The sequence below is a fragment of the Henckelia pumila genome, chromosome 2 (genome assembly GCF_033568475.1).
Source record: "Henckelia pumila isolate YLH828 chromosome 2, ASM3356847v2, whole genome shotgun sequence".
NCBI classification, from domain to species: domain Eukaryota; kingdom Viridiplantae; phylum Streptophyta; class Magnoliopsida; order Lamiales; family Gesneriaceae; genus Henckelia; species Henckelia pumila.
In genome coordinates, this window is record NC_133121.1 from 105,354,751 (window position 1) to 105,372,180 (window position 17,430).

Here is a 17,430-nt window from a genome sequence, read left to right on the forward strand (position 1 = left end):
CTTTTTGAATATGGAGAAGTGTGCCCTGAGCTCCGCCACAGGCGAAGAGGATAAAGAGGGGGAGGGTGAAAATGAGAACAATTAAGTTTTGTATATTTGCTGGTGTAAACACTTAGATTTTTGTCAGATTATGCGAACTCAGTTCTATTATTATTCTTTTAGGTTATCACAATTTGAGTTGCGATTACTAACACCTCAAAATGAGCTGAGCCGAGCTCCCTGGAGGGATGCAAAATTAACACTTAAAAATAAACGAACACCCAAAAGGCGTTGAGCTGAGCTTACCTCTAGGCGGCCGAGCTGAGCTCCTTAAAGGGAGGTAAAATAACCACTTAAAAATAAACCAACACCCGAAAGGCATTGAGCTGAGCTGATCTCTAAGTAGCCGAGCTGAATTCCCTAAGGTGACCGAGCTCCTGAAGGGAGGCAAGATAAATACTTAAAAATTAACTAACTTCCGAAGGTGAGCTGAGCTGAGCTCCTGAAGGGAGGCAAAATAAATGCTTAAAAATTAACTAACTCCCAAAGGTGAGCTGATCTGAACCAAGCTGAGCTGAGCTCCCCGACCTGACCCTCCTTATGTTACCCAAAAAGCTTGAATAAATTCCCGACCTGACCTGACTAATGTTGCCCGAGAGCTTGACTGAGCTCCCGACCTGACCTGAATGATGTTATCCGAAAGCTTATATGAGCTCCCGACCTGACCTGAATGATGTTATCCGAAAGCTTATATGAGCTCCCGACCTGACCTGAATGATGTTATCCGAAAGCTTATATTAGCTCCCGACCTGACCTGAATGATGTTATCCGAAAGCTTATATGAGCTCCCGAACTGACCTGAATGATGTTATCCGAAAGCTTATATGAGCTCCCGACCTGACCTGAATGATGTTATTCGAAAGCTTATATGAGCTCCCGACCTGACCTGAATGATGTTATCCGAAAGCTTATATGAGCTCCCGACCTGACCTGAATGATGTTATCCGAAAGCTTATATGAGCTCCCGACCTGACCTGAATGATGTTATCCGAAAGCTTATATGAGCTCCCGACCTGACCTGAATGATGTTATCCGAAAGCTTATATAAACTCCCGACCTGACCTGAATGATGTTATTCGAAAGCTTATATGAGCTCCCGACCTGATCTTTCTCTGCTCCAAGAACTAAATGTGCCTAAGTTAAAATGTGACTAAGGTGATGAGCTGAACCAAAGTCAGGGGCTCAAGGAGCGTGACTAAGATGATGAGCTAAACAAAAGTCAGGGGCTTCAGAAGCGTGACTAAGATGATGAGCTGAACCAAAATCAGGGGCTTAAGAAGCGTGACTAAGGTGATGAGCTGAACCAAAGTCAGGGGCTTAAGAAGCGTGACTAAGGTGATGAGCTGAACCAAAGTCAGAGGCTTAAGAAGCGTGACTAGGTGATGAGCTGAACCAAAGTCAGGGGCTTAAGAAGCTTGACTAAGGTGATGAGCTGAACCAAAGTCAGGGGCTTAAGAAGCGTGACTAAGGTGATGAGCTGAACCAAAGTCAGGGGCTTCAGAAGCGTGACTAAGGTGATGAGCTGAACCAAAGTCAGGGGCTTAAGAAGCGTGACTAAGGTGATGAGCTGAACCAAAGTCAGGGGCTTAAGAAGCGTGACTAAGGTGATGAGCTGAACCAAAGTCAGGGGCTTAAGAAGCGTGACTAAGGTGATGAGCTGAACCAAAGTCAGGGGCTTAAGAAGCGTGACTAAGGTGATGAGCTGAGGCACATTTACATCAATATTTCTGAAAAAATAACTGCTTATAGATAAACGTAGAAGGTAGCTTGCATGAATTACAACTTAAAGGAAAATTGAACTTGCAACATTTAAGAATAATATTTGCGTAAATTATAAGCGCTCCAAGGTCTCTTCAACATCTTTTCTTTTGAATCCTCCAAGTAATAAGCATCCGAACTGAGCCTCATCACCACCTTGTATGGTCCTTCCCATTTAGGGTCGAGCTTCCCTACAGCCACCTCCTGAACTTTTCTCAGCACCAAATCTCCTACCTGGAAACCCTTCCTGCGCACTCGACGATTATAGGACCGAGCTATCCTGTTCTTGTATGCCTCAATCCTGATAGCAGCAGCTTCTCTCTTTTCACCCAAAAAGTCTAAGTCTTCCATCCTCCTCTTTCCATTTTCTTCATCATAGAAAATGATCCGAGCCGACTCCTCTCCAATTTCTACTGGCAGGACGGCCTCATTTCCGTACACCATACTAAATGGAGTCTCTCCAGTTCCCATTCTTGGTGTGGTACGATATGATCATAACACACTAGGAAGCTCTTCCACCCAATTTCCCTGGGCTTGGCCCAAACGCGTCTTCAAGCTTTGCACCAAAGACCTATTAGTCACCTCCACCTGACCATTACTCTGAGGATAATGGACAGATGTGAAGTGTTGCTGAATTTTCATTTCTTTACACCAAGCTTGCACTCGAGCCCCTTGAAACTGCCTCCCATTGTCAGATATGAGCTTACGTGGTACTCCAAATCTGCACACAATATTCTTCCACAGAAATTTCAAGACTTTCCCTTCAGTAATTCGAGTTAAAGCATCTGCCTCAACCCATTTAGAGAAGTAATCAATAGCAACCAGCAAGAATTTCTTTTGAGCTGGGGCTGGAGGGAAAGGACCCACAATATCAATTCCCCATTGATCGAAAGAACATGCTGCTATTATCCCTTTCATTAATGCTGCTGGTTGGTTCTGAAGTCTACTATGTATTTGACAACTATCACAAGAAGTCACCAAAGTTATGGCATCTTTCAGAATAGTGGGCCAAAAATATCCCGCCAAGAGAACCTTACGGGCTAGAGAATAAGACCCTAAATGATTGCCACAACACCCCTCGTGTATCTCCTTTAGGACATAATGAGCTTCCTTGGGGCCTAAACACTTGAGAAGAGGTCCGACAAATGACCTCTTATAAAGAACTCCCTCCATCATCACAAAGCGGAGACTCCTCTGTTTCAACCTGAAACGACCCTAACTCTATAATTAATAAATAAATATGCGGAATTTTTTTTTTCTAAGTAAAAATATGTACATACATGCCCATACATATATGCACAGAATAAATAGATTTAAAAATAAATAACTTGAATAAAAATAATGCAACAACTCGAAAACTTAACATTTCATAATATAAATATCTGAGTCATGCGTTAAATAAAATACTGACAACAGTGAAATAAATTAAAGTTTTGCATGCACTGAAAATTACTTAAAATAAAATATCCCAAATCACAACCACTGAAAATAATTAAAATGTAACATGCTAAAAAAATTCGAGACATGCATAAAGACTCAGACAACGGTCACGGGGGATCACTGCCAGTCTGCTCATACGTCCTCGCCGCCGGTAGGAGCTACATCCTCCTCCACGTACTCACCTGCACCATACCAGTGTAGTGAGCCTAGAGGCCCAACATGCTAACATAACAAGGGTTTAAAATAATTTAAATCACTTTAATACTAATACATAACATATACATGAATGAGCATGCTTAAAAAATATCATTGACATCACACAGCTTAAATTAACTTAAATATCATAACATAAATAATACATACATTGTTGAGCAAAGTATTTTCTAACATCGCATGGTTGTATCCATAGTGTAACCTTAAATCATACATTAAATACTGATCAGCGTGGAAACCAACGTACGTGGCGGTGACGAATCACCTCTTAAATTGGCAGTAAACTGCCCTTCAATAGTTCATATATGGGGACGAATCCCCCTCAAATTGTCACACTACTTCAACTTCCAACATAAAATATTTTCTTTTGCTCAACCTTAAACATTAAATCATGCATAAAAATTATTTCATGAATGCATGCACTTAAATAAAATGTGTGTCCTTCATGTATATTTAATTTAATTTCATACTAACATATAAATATAAAAAAATAACTTAAATGCATAAAAATAATTAAATATACATTCAGGACACATGCAAATTTATCCTGGATTGTACTGACTGCTGGTCCTAACACTCAAGCCCATTTACTTAAATCTGGTCCATTAACACTGAGACTGGACCATTAACATACTTAAGCCCAACATTACATTTCTAAGCCCAATTAATTAATTAAAGCCCATCAAAACATTCCTGGCCCAATAATAACCTATTCTGGCCCAATGGGCCCAAAAGCCCAAAGACTGGCCCAATAACTTTCATGGGCCCCCAAGGCCCATAAAAATTAGAGGACTCACTTAATTAATATAATTAAGCCCAATAACAATTAAGTTTAACCCAAATAATTAAATAGAACCCAAATCATTTTATTTCTAATTAATTGGCCCAAAAACCAATTAAATCCTAAAATACTTTAAAATTAAAAAGACTCGAGCCCGGCCCACCAACCCGGACCCGGACCAACTTAACCCGACCCACTACCCTACTGACCCGACCCGGACCACTCAGACCCGGCCCAGACCCCGAATCCAGCCCCAACCCGTGACCCCCTCCCTTGCTTCCTCTCGGCCGAGAGCAGCAGGCCTTCTCGGCCTGCTTTCAGCCAGCTCCAGCCGCCCCTGGCCGGAGCCCCGCCGCCCAGATGTAGCCCACGTCTGGGCGGTCCCGACCTGGCCCTAGCCCTGACCCCATGCACCCCCTAAACCGAGCCCGAACCCCACTTCCCTCGAACCCTAGCTGTGCATCCATGGAGGCCGATCTGCACTTGGTGGTTTCCTGGGCTCGTTTGGCTCAAACCACTCGAGCCACTCGAGTCCAGGCCACACACACACACCCTCTGAACACCTACCAGCAGTCGTACAAGGCATGGAGGAAGAAAAACATGAGTATGATTGACGGAATACATGAACAAAGTGCATATCAACCAAAAGCAAACGTTTTTTCTGAAAATTCCTTGGAACAATCTGATGTCTACACATTCACACATATAATTCCTGATATGGCACGAAAATAAAGAGAAAAAATCATGCCTTGCACCGTAGATTGAAGAGAAGTAGGCGCGTGAGATGATTCTGGGACGACGGGACGACGATTTAACTTGAAAACCTCAAGAACCGGGGCTATGGAGTCTTCTTGGAGGCTGCTGATCGGTCGAAGAAGAAATGAAGGAGAGGGGGTGGCGGCTGTGTGAGAGTGATCGGGTGAGAGGGTTGGGTAGAATAGGTTTAGGTTTTTAATTTAATTAAAAGTAGATTTTAGGATAATTAAAATATTAAGAAGGGTTTTTAAATATAAAATATATAACTTAAAAACACTAATTAAGAAATAAAAATCTGATAACTAAAATTAAAATCCCGAAATATATAATTAAGGGAATTTTAAAAATAATTAAAAGTCACTATTTTGGCTAAATTTGAATAAAAACGGACTCCTAAAATTATATAAAATTAAATACTAAAATTTTTGAGGTAATAAAATTCAAAATAGTATTTTTGGGCTCTTAAAAGGCTCATGAAATAAATTGGATAGAAAGTTATCATTTCGTCCGTCCACGGTCCCGTCTACGCGATAAAATAACTCAAATACCAATAATTCATAAAAATCACTAATTATGGGTTAAATAATTTAAATCATGCACAAATAATTCACATAATAATTTAACCCATAATCTAAAATTTTAAATAAATAAATTTCCTAATTATGCATGCGAATTCACGTATTTAAAATGCCGGTTGTTACAATTCTCCCCTCCTTAAATTGGATTTCGTCCTCGAAATTAAAGTACTTACCCGAACAACTCCGGGTAGCGAGTCCTCATATCTGCCTTGGTCTTCCAAGTAGCTTCCTCCTCCGAGTGATTCAGCCACTGGACTCTGACCATCGGTATGACACGCGTCCTAAGCCTCCGCTCCTCCCTAGCCAAGATCCGTATAGGCCTCTCCTCAAATGCTAACTCCGGTGTCAACTGAAGAGGCTCAAAATCCAACACATGCGACGGGTTGGAGACATATCTTCGAAGCATGGATACATGGAAAACGTTGTGCACTGCCGCTAGCCCTGGTGGTAAAGCTAAACGGCAAGCCAACGTGCCAATTCTCTCCAAGATCTCGAATGTCCCTATATACCTCGGATTAAGCTTGCCTCTCCGGCCAAATCGCACTACTCCCTTCATAGGTGACACCTTCAGGAATACGTGATCACCTACAGCGAACTCCAAATCTCGTCGTCGAGTATCTGCATAACTCTTCTGACGACTCTGAGCAGTCCTCATGCGATCCCGAATCTGAGTCACAATGTCAGCTGTCTGCTGCACAATCTCAGGACCAAGTAAAATCCTCTCACCAACCTCATCCCAATGCACAGGAGACCTGCATCTCCTCCCATACAATGCTGCATAAGGAGCCATACCTATAGACGACTAAAAACTGTTGTTATAGGTAAACTCCACTAATGGCAGTCTAGTCTCCCACGAGCCCTGAAAATCGATGACACAAGCCCTCAGAAGATTCTCGAGAACCTGGATCACTCTCTCAGACTGACCATCTGTCTGGGGATGGAATGCTGTGCTGAAAAAAATTCTAGTCCCCAAAGCTGTGTGCAGACTCTTCCAAAACGCGGATGTGAATCTCGGATCTCTGTCTGACACAATCGACACTGGTATGCCATGCAACCTAACAATCTCCTTGATGTAAAGCTCTGCATACTGTGTCAATGAGTAAGTAGTCCTCACCGACAAGAAATGAGCTGACTTGGTGAGTCTATCCACAATCACCCAAATCGCTGTGCAACCTCTGGCACTCCTCGGTAAGCCAACCACAAAGTCCATCGTAATATTCTCCCATTTCCATTTCGGAATAGGAAGAGGTCTAAGAAGTCCTGCTGGACGCTGATGCTCTACCTTGACTTGCTGACAAGTCAAGCACTCTGACACCACTCTCCCGATGTCTCTCTTCATCCCGGGCCACCAATACAATAGCTGCAAATCTCTGTACATCTTCGTACTTCCGGGGTGAATGGAGTACGGAGATGTGTGAGCCTCTGCTAAAATCTCAGCTCTCAACTGATCGACGTTCGATACCCACATCCTACCACAGTACTGAACAATGTCATCCACAACTGTATAAAGACGGCCACCCTTGGCCTCATCTCTCTGCCTCCAACGCTGTAACTCCTCATCAGTAGTCTGTCCAAATCTGATCCGATCTCACAGAATCGGCTGCACCGTCAACACTGACAAGCTCGGTGCATGACCACTCGAGTAAAACTCCAAATCAAACCTCTGAATCTCGCTCTGCAGTGGTAACTGCACTGACAAACACGATACCACTGACGACTTCCGACTCAAAGCATCGACCACTACATTAGCTTTACCTGGATGGTAGCTAATGTCACAATCATAATCCTTCACTAACTCCAACCATCTTCGTTGCCTCATGTTCAACTCCTTCTGAGTGAAGAAGTACTTGAGGCTCTTGTGATCCGTGAAAATCTTGCACTTCTCGCCATACAGATAGTGCCTCCAGATTTTCAAAGCGAAGACCACTGCTGCTAACTCCAAATCATGTGTCGGGTAGTTCTGCTCGTGAATCTTCAACTGCCTCGATGCATAAGCAATAACCTTACCACACTGCATAAGTACTGCGCCTAAACCCAGCTTAGACGCGTCGGTGTACACCACTAGCTCCTCGTGTGGTACTATCACCGCTAACACCGGTGCAGTAGTGAGTGCTTCCTTCAACTGATCGAAGCTCCTCTGACAGTCTGAACTCCAGATAAACTTTGCGTTCTTCTTGGTTAAGGAAGTCAAGGGTACTGCAATAGAGGAAAAACCCTTGATGAACTTCCTATAATATCCTGCCAAACCCAAGAAACTGCGAATCTCCGAAGCATTCTTCGGAATACCCCAATTCTGCACTGCCTCAACCTTCGACTGATCAACTGCAATCCCATCTCTCGAAATAATGTGGCCAAGAAATGCCACCTGCTCGAGTCAAAACTCGCACTTGCTGAACTTGACATACAAACGATGCTCCCTCAAAGTCTGCAAGGCTGTCTGTAGATGCTGTCTATGCTCCTCAATGCTCCTAGAGTAGATCAAGATATCATCAATGAAGATTATGATGAACTGATCTATATACGGTTGAAAAACGCGGTTCATGAGATCCATGAAAACCGCTGGAGCATTGGTCATCTCAAATGGCATCACTAGGAACTCGTAATGCCCATACCGTGTCCGAAAAGCAGTCTTGGACACATCTGCATCTCTAACACGCAGCTGATGATAACCAGATCGCAGGTCGATCTTGGAGAACACTGAAGCTCCCTGCAACTGATCAAATAAATCCTCTATCCTCGACAGGGGATACTTATTCTTCACTGTGACCCTATTGAGCTCTCGATAATCAATGCACAGTCTCATACTGCCATCCTTCTTCTTCACAAATAACACTGGAGCTCCCCATGGAGAAAAGCTAGGACGAAAAAAGCCTTTCTCTAATAATTCCTGTATCTGCTCCTTCAACTCTTTCATCTCGGTAGGAGCAAGTCTGTATGGTGCCTTAGAGATAGCCACGGTGTCTGGCACTAAGTCAATGCTGAACTCCACATCTCTCACTGGTGGAATTCCTGCAACATCCTCCGAAAAGACATCTGGAAAGTCACGAACCACCTCTATCTTTGATAATGATCTGCTAGATGGTTCTGAGGCCGTGACAATACTCGCTAGAAACCTCTGGCAACCCCGTCTCAACAACTTCCTCGCCTGAATAAGAGATATCACCTGAGGAAAATCACTGCTCTGAGATGCATGGAAAGTAAACGGGTCGCCTCCTGACGGTTTCACTGACACTGACCTCCGACGAAAATCAATCGAAGCTCCATTGACTGTCAACCAGTCCATACCCAATATCAAATCAAAGCCGCTTAACGGCAAAACCACTACATCTGCGCGAATGGAGTGTCCCTGTAGCTCTAACTCCAGCTCTCGGATGACACTAGAGGTAGTAATAATCTGTCCTGACGGCATAGTGACATCATAACCACTGTTGGCAATCTCCGTTGTGATGCCTATCCGTCTGATGAACTCTAGGGAGATAAACGAATGCGTAGCCCCTGAATCTAGCAACGCAAACGTGGAGTTACCTCCAACTAGAATTCTCCCTGCACGCAGAAGAATCCCAACAATTTCATGTCACTACTAAACTTTCCCCCAACAAGACACTAATAACCCTTAATTCTAATCACAAGTAAAACATGCTTCTTATTCTAACATGCAGATAGATAACCCAAATAACAACAATTTCGCAAGAAAACGAGATTCTTAACTAAAGGGAAAATTATAAAATTCTAGGGATAAGGTATACCGGTGATCAAGTAGGTGTCTGGGTCTGCCTCCTCCGCCTGCATGACGAACACTCTACCAGCCGTGTTCTTCTTCCTCGGGTAGTTAGCTATCTGATTCCCTGGCTCTCTGCAGTGGTAACAAACTCCTGCTCCCAACAGATAAGGTCCCGAATGCATCTTTTGACACTTCGGGCAAGTAGGAAAACCTATAGCATTAGGGGCCCCGCCCCTCTGCTGCTATGGCCTCTGATGCTGCGGTCTCTGCTGCGGATTCGGGCCCTTAGCCGGCCCAGTAAACTGCTTCTTTGCAGGAGGCTGCGAATATGGTCGCTGATACCCCGACTGCATCTGTCTCTTCCCTTGCTGCTCTCGCTGCATCTCTCTCCTACCCTCCTCTGACCTCAGTGCTCTACTAACTGCCGCCTCATATGTAGCGACGTCCATCATACGTACGTCGTGCTTAATATCCGCTCTCAGTCCCTCCACAAACTGCCTCATCTTCTCCGGTGGACTGTCTGCAATCAGAGGCACAAAATGACAGCCCCTCTCGAACTGGCTCACGTACTCCACCACTGACCTGTCCCCCTGCCGGAGACTCATAAACTCCCGGATCATGCGACTCCTCACATCCTCCGTGAAATACTTGGCGTAGAAGACATGCCTGAACTCCGCCCAAGACAGTGTAGGGAGGTGTACTCCCCTGACAGCACCCTCCCACCAAAGAGCTGCGTCTCCCCTCAACATATACGTCGCACAGTTCACCCTGTCCGCATCAGTGATCCCCATATATGAAAAGATGGACTCCAAAGAACGAATCCACCCCTCAGCCACCAATGGATCGGTGGTACCAAGGAACTCCTTCGGCCCCTTCATCTGGAACCGCTCAGCTACGTCCTCCTCATGGGACATTCTGGGACGTGAAGCCTGCTGCTCTAACAAAGCAATAACTCCTGCCATCAAAGTAGCATTGGTCTGCTCCAATGCTGCAAGTGGGTTCTGCGGAGGTGGAGGTGGAGGTGTAGGTGGAGATCCCCCATGTCTGTTCATCGGTCTGGGAGGCATTCTGCACCACCACATATTTCTTTACGTAAATCGTCATGCATAACTAAGTGGTTTAAAATTAATGCTAACTTAAATCCTTAAAAGTAAATCATACTATAAACACTTAAAACTTACAGACCGGTAGCGTAGATTTCTGAGCTCGCATAGCAGTAATGACCCCTCCAAGGACCGTGCTTTGATACCAACTGAAACGACCCTAACTCTATAATTAATAAATAAATATGCGGAAAATTTTTTTTTTCTAAGTAAAAATATGTACATACATGCCCATACATATATGCACAGAATAAATAGATTTAAAAATAAATAACTTGAATAAAAATAATGCAACAACTTGAAAACTTAACATTTCATAATATAAATATCTGAGTCATGCGTTAAATAAAATACTGACAACAGTGAAATAAATTAAAGTTTTGCATGCACTGAAAATTACTTAAAATAAAATATCCCAAATCACAACCACTGAAAATAATTAAAATGTAACATGCTAAAAAAATTCGAGACATGCATAAAGACTCAGACAACGGTCACGGGAGATCACTGCCAGTCTGCTCATACGTCCTCGCCGCCGGTAGGAGCTACATCCTCCTCCACGTACTCACCTGCACCATACCAGTGTAGTGAGCCTAGAGGCCCAACATGCTAACATAACAAGGGTTTAAAATAATTTAAATCACTTTAATACTAATACATAACATATACATGAATGAGCATGCTTAAAAAATATCATTGACATCACACAACTTAAATTAACTTAAATATCATAACATAAATAATACATAAATTGTTGAGCAAAGTATTTTCTAACATCGCATGGTTGTATCCATAGTGTAACCTTAAATCATACATTAAATACTGATCAGCGTGGAAACCAACGTACGTGGCGGTGACGAATCACCTCTTAAATTGGCAGTAAACTGCCCTTCAATAGTTCACATATGGGGACGAATCCCCCTCAAATTGTCACACTACTTCAACTTCCAACATAAAATATTTTCTTTTGCTCAACCTTAAACATTAAATCATGCATAAAAAATATTTCATGAATGCATGCGCTTAAATAAAATGTGTGTCCTTCATGTATATTTAATTTAATTTCATACTAACATATAAATATAAAAAAATAACTTCAATGCATAAAAATAATTAAATATACATTCAGGACACATGCAAATTTATCCTGGATTGTACTGACTGCTGGCCCTAACACTCAAGCCTATTTACTTAAATCTGGCCCATTAACACTGATACTGGCCCATTAACATACTTAAGCCCAACATTACATTTCTAAGCCCAATTAATTAATTAAAGCCCATCAAAACATTTCTGGCCCAATAACAACCTATTCTGGCCCAATGGGCCCAAAAGCCCAAAGATTGGCCCAATAACTTTCATGGGCCCCCAAGGCACATAAAAATTAGAAAAACTCACTTAATTAATTTAATTAAGCCCAATAATAATTAAATTTAACCCAAATAATTAAACAGAACCCAAATCATTTTATTTCTAATTAATTGGCCCAAAAACCAATTAAATCCTAAAATACTTTAAAATTAAAAAGACTCGAGCCCGGCCCACCAACCCGGACCCGGACCAACTTAACCCGACCCACTACCCTACTGACCCGACCCGGACCACTCAGACCCGGCCCAAACCCCGAATCCAGCCTCAACCCGTGACCCCCTCCCTTGTTTCCTCTCGGCCGAGAGCAGCAGGCCGGCCAGCTCCGGCCGCCCCTGGCCAGAGCCCCGCCGCCCAGACGTAGCCCACGTCTGGGCGGTCCCGACCTGTCCCTAGCCCTGACCCCATGCACCCCCTAAACCGAGCCCGAACCCCACTTCCCTCGAACCCTAGTTGTGCATCCATGGAGGCCGATCTGCATTTGGTGGTTTCCTGGGCTCGTTTGGCTCGAACCACTCGAGCCACTCGAGTCCAGGCCACACACACACACCCTCTGAACACCTACCAGCAGTCGTACAAGGCATGGAGGAAGAAAAACGTGAGTATGATTGAAGGAATACATGAACAAAGTGCATATCAACCAAAAGCAAACGTTTTTTCTGAAAATTCCTTGGAACAATCTGATGTCTACACATTCACACATATAATTCCTGATATGGCACAAAAATAAAGAGAAAGAATCATGCCTTTCATCGTAGATTGAAGAGAAGTAGGCGCGTGGGACGATTCCGGGACGACGGGACGACGATTTAACTTGAAAACCTCAAGAACCGGGGCTATGGAGTCTTCTTGGAGGCTGCTGATCGGTCGAAGAAGAAATGAAGGAGAGGGGGTGGCGGCTGTGTGAGAGTGATCGGGTGAGAGGGTTGGGTAGAATAGGTTTAGGTTTTTAATTTAATTAAAAGTAGGTTTTAGGATAATTAAAATATTAAGAAGGGTTTTTAAATATAAAATATATAACTTAAAAACTCTAATTAAGAAATAAAAATCTGATAACTAAAATTAAAATCCCGAAATATATAATTAAGGAAATTTTAAAAATAATTAAAAGTCACTATTTTGGCTAAATTTGAATAAAAACGGACTCCTAAAATTATATAAAATTAAATACTAAAATTTTTGAGGTAATAAAATTTAAAATAGTATTTTTGGGCTCTTAAAAGGCTCATGAAATAAATTGGATAGAAATTTGTCATCTCGTCCGTCCACGGTCCCGTCTACGCGATAAAATAACTCAAATACCAATAATTCATAAAAATCACTAATTATGGGTTAAATAATTTAAATCATGCACAAATAATTCACATAATAATTTAACCCATAATCTAAAATTTTAAATAAATAAATTTCCTAATTATGCATGCAAATTCACGTATTTAAAATACCGGTTGTTACACAACCGATATGCCTTCTTCGGATCCTTTGGTAATTCACCCTTCTCCATGTAATCCAAGAGCTCCTTTCTTCAGTCACTCTCTTCCTGAGCTAATGGTGCGAGCTCAGTAGAGGGTGTCAATTCCACTTGCACGACAACTTCCCTGGTCTTCCAGTTATGAAGTGAACTAGCCATCTTGGCGAGATAATATGCTTTTTCATTGCCCTCCCTCGGAATTTGTTCAAACAATACCTCATCAAAGAAACCCTTAGCTTCCTCTATCGCCCTCATATATTCCTTCAGCTTTTCATTTTTGACTTCATACGTTCCATTCACCTGCTGGGCTACTAACTGTGAATCAGAGTAGAGGTGCACCCGAGCTGCCCCAGCTTGCTTAGCTGCTCGGAGGCCAATCAACACAGCCTCATACTCTGCTTCGTTATTAGAAGCTCAAAAATCCAACCTAACTGCCAATCTGATCTCATCTCTACGAGAGGAGATCAAAACACCCCCACCCCACATCCTTCACTATTAGAAGAGCCGTCAACGTATACTTTCCACAAATCTTCTGCTTCCATATGTCTCGTTTCGGCAAGGAAATCAGCTAACGCCTGGGCCTTAATGGCCGTCCTTGGTTCATACTGGATATCATACTCACTGAGCTCCGTAGTCCACTTTACCAACCTTCCCGAAATATCAACTCGAGTTAATATCCTCCCAATATGGCTGTTGGTTAGCACCACAATAGGATGTGATAGAAAGTAAGGTCTGAGCTTCCTTGCTGTCATAACCAAGGCCAATGCTAACTTTTTCACCTCTGAATACCGAAGTTCTGCACCCTTAAGGGCATGTGAGAAGGAATAGATAGGGTGTTGAGCTGTTCTCTCCTGCCTAATAAGTACTGAGCTAACGGCCCCTTCCAAAGCTGATAAGTAGATGTACAATGGTTCACTTGGAATTGCCTTAGCCAACACAGGGAGTTCAGCTAAATAGCTTTTTAAGTCATCAAATGCCTTTCCACATTCATCATTCCATTCAAATTTCTTGGCTTTGCGGAGCACTTTGAAGAAAGGTAAACTCCTATGGGCTGATCTTGATATAAATCGAGACAAGACTGCAATCCTCCCTGCCAACCTCTGAACTTCTTGCAAATTACGGGGAGCAGACATGGATCGGATAGCCTGTACCTTCTCAGGGTTAGCCTCTATTCCCCTCTCAGTAACCATGTACCCCAAAAACTTACCTCCCCTGACTCCGAATACACACTTCTCAGGATTAAGCTTCATCCGATAAGCCCTCAAAGTCGAGAAAGTCTCCTCCAGGTCGGCCAGCAGCCCCACATCATCCTGAGACTTCACCAGAATATCATCCACGTAAACTTCTACATTTCTGCCAATTTGGGAGGCAAACACTCTGTCCATGAGTCTTTGATAAGTGGCCCCTGCATTCTTTAACCCAAAAGGCATCACTCGGTAACAAAAAGTTCCATGAGAGGTGGTGAAACTTACTTTGTCCTGATCCTCCTCCACCAGAGGAATTTGATGATACCCTTGATATGCATCCATGAAGCATAAGTACTGATGACCTGCCGTAGAGTCAACCAATTGATCAATTCGAGGCAGTGGATAGCAATCCTTTGGGCACGCCTTATTTAAGTCCCTGAAGTCAACACACATTCTCCACTTGCCTGAACTCTTAGGGACAAGGACCACATTAGATAACCAGGTAGGGAATTGCACTTCCCTAATGTGTCCGGCCTTAAGAAGTTCCTCTACCTCTTTTTTTATGACTTTATCTTTTTCTGGTCCAAAGTGTCTCTTCTTCTGCTTTATAGGCCTTACTCCCGCAAGAATATTTAGTCTATGAACTATAATTTCTTCACTGACCCCTGTGAGCTCCGATACAGACCAAACAAAAACATCTTTGTTTTTCTTTAAGCAATCAACCAAAATTTGCTTCATTGATGGGCTCAAATTAGCAGCTAATTTGACAACCTGAGCTCCCGGGATTAACTCCACCTTCTCATGGCCTTCTTCAGACATCAGAAGTACTTTTTGACCAAACACCTTTGGCACCCGGCCTACTGAAACCATCCCTACCTCTCTTCTCTTCTTCTTCGCATCAATATTCACCTCATTCACATAACACAACCTAGCTGTCTTCTTATCACCCCGAACAACCCCCACTTCTCTCCCACTTGGGAACTTCAACTTTTGATGATAGGTAGATGCCACAGCTCGGAAATCACTCAGGGCAGGGCGTCCCAATATTCCATTAAAAGAGGAGGGTGCATCCACCACGGTGAAACAAGCCATTTTGGTTACTCTTTGCTCTTCATTTCCAAGAGATAATGGGAGCATTATCTGTCCCAATGGTTGCAAAGCATGACCCGTGAACCCATACAACTCCGTGGTGATTGGATCCAACTCAAATCTTTCCAACTTCATTTGATCAAGGGTCTCTTTGAAGATAATGTTTACTGAGCTACCAGTATCAACAAAGATGTGAGCCACATCATAGTTGGCTATAGTCAAGGTAACCAATAAGGGATCGTTATGAGGTATTACCACATCCTTTAAATCTTCTCTTCCGAAGCTAATGCTTGGATCAGTAGGACAGCTGAGCTGAGAATTTACCTCCAAATTCTCTAATCTGTGCCCATGAGCTTTGCGAGCCCTTCCTGAATCTCCATCTGTAGTGCCTCCTGAAATCATATTAATCATGCCCCTATGAGGATGATTTGCAATTTGCTTAACCCTATCTTTTTGACCATTTCGCGGAGCTCTTATTTGATGATCAGGTTGGTTTCCTCTTCCTTCATTTCCCTGATTCCTCCATTGAGGAGCTCGGCCATGGCGAGGAGGATTTGCCCTTCGAGTCAGTTTGGCTCTGATTCGAGGGTTATCATACATGATCCTTTGAACCTCTTCACCCAGCCTCTGATAATCATTGGTGATATGCCCATACTCCTGATAAAAATCGCAAAACTTATCAGATGGCGGTAACCGAGGGCCTTTCTCAGCATTATGGGGTCTCACAAGTGCTCGCCTATCCTCACATATTTGCATGGCCTTCTCTAGGCTTACTGAGAGCGGAACGTAGGGGTAAGGTCCTTTAACCCTGCTCATCTCTTCTGCAACCCTCTTCCTTCCTCCCTCTGTCTTTCCCTCTGCCTTTGCTGCCACTGTCCTCCTCTCAACCCTTGAGTGAAAGAGTTGACCAAGATATCAGCAGTGGCAGCAGGTACTTCCAGAGCTGCTGTATTGAAGCGCTGAACATACTCCCTTAGAGGTTCTACCTCAGATTGCTTCATATTGAACAAACTGAGGGAAGTCTTCAAATATCTCTTGCTACTCGCATATTGGTGTAGAAAAGCTGAACTAAAGTCATTGAAGCTCCTAATGCTACCAGGTTGTAAGAGGTTGAACCATTGTTGAGCTGACCTCACTAGAGTAGTGAGGAAAACCCGACATTTAATCGCATCCGAATACCTATGTAACAGAGTCGCATTCTCTAACCTTCCCAAATGCTCCTCCGGGTCTGTGCTCCCATCATACTCCCCTAAAGTAGGCTGCTTAAAATTTGCGGGGAGGTCTTCATCCAGAATAGCCCAAGCAAAAGGGCTTTCTCTCTGTATAGGCCCTGGCCGACCTCCAACCTGTCGACCTAATCTTCTGATCTCGTCCCACATTGCATCCATTGGGTTTGGCTGACCTACAGGCGGAGGGGGAGGAGGTGGTGGATTCTGACCCATGGCCGCTTGCACCGTTTGAGTGATGAATTGGCTGAGCTGGTCCATAGTCATATCCGCCACATTTCCTCCTCCCCTTCCTCTTCCTCTTCCTCTTCCTGCCATATCAACGCCTTAACCTAAAAATTTATCACAGACGGCGCCAATTGATATACCTCAATAAAGTGATCTCCTTGGATGAGCTGAAGAAACTCCTCCAAATAAGAGATGAACTGCTGCTGACCTGAAACCACTAACAAGAGTGTTAAGGGGGGGCCGGAAGGTGTTCCGGCGTATCCCCTCCGACGCTCAAGTCAGATGCTAGGGTAATGAAAATATAGAGAGTGGTGTGTGAATACGAGTGAAGAATTAGCATTAAATAATGAAAGTAAACCTGGTATTTATAGGAGAGGGCTCCGAATCTTGCGCTTACTTTCCTTATCCAACACCGAGAATCCCGGGATCATAATCCCGGATGTTTCGGCTGAGATCTCGCCCCAATATAGCC

At 43.4% G+C, this 17,430-nt stretch overlaps 2 protein-coding genes across 2 annotated transcripts; both read right to left on the bottom strand.

Annotated features, from left to right (window-relative positions):
- Nucleotides 1–1,848: 1,848 nt before the first annotated feature.
- On the bottom strand, nt 1,849–2,268 carry LOC140878079 (uncharacterized). Its single transcript, XM_073281680.1, has one exon. It carries the CDS (start codon nt 2,266–2,268, stop codon nt 1,849–1,851), a length of 420 nt encoding a protein of 139 aa, XP_073137781.1.
- Nucleotides 2,269–13,282: 11,014 nt separating this feature from the next.
- LOC140878080 (uncharacterized) lies at nt 13,283–16,320 on the bottom strand. Its single transcript, XM_073281682.1, has 2 exons — nt 13,722–16,320; nt 13,283–13,623 (listed from the first exon to the last, which is right to left on the bottom strand). Exons 1-2 carry the CDS (start codon nt 16,318–16,320, stop codon nt 13,283–13,285), a joined length of 2,940 nt encoding a protein of 979 aa, XP_073137783.1.
- Nucleotides 16,321–17,430: the final 1,110 nt, after the last annotated feature.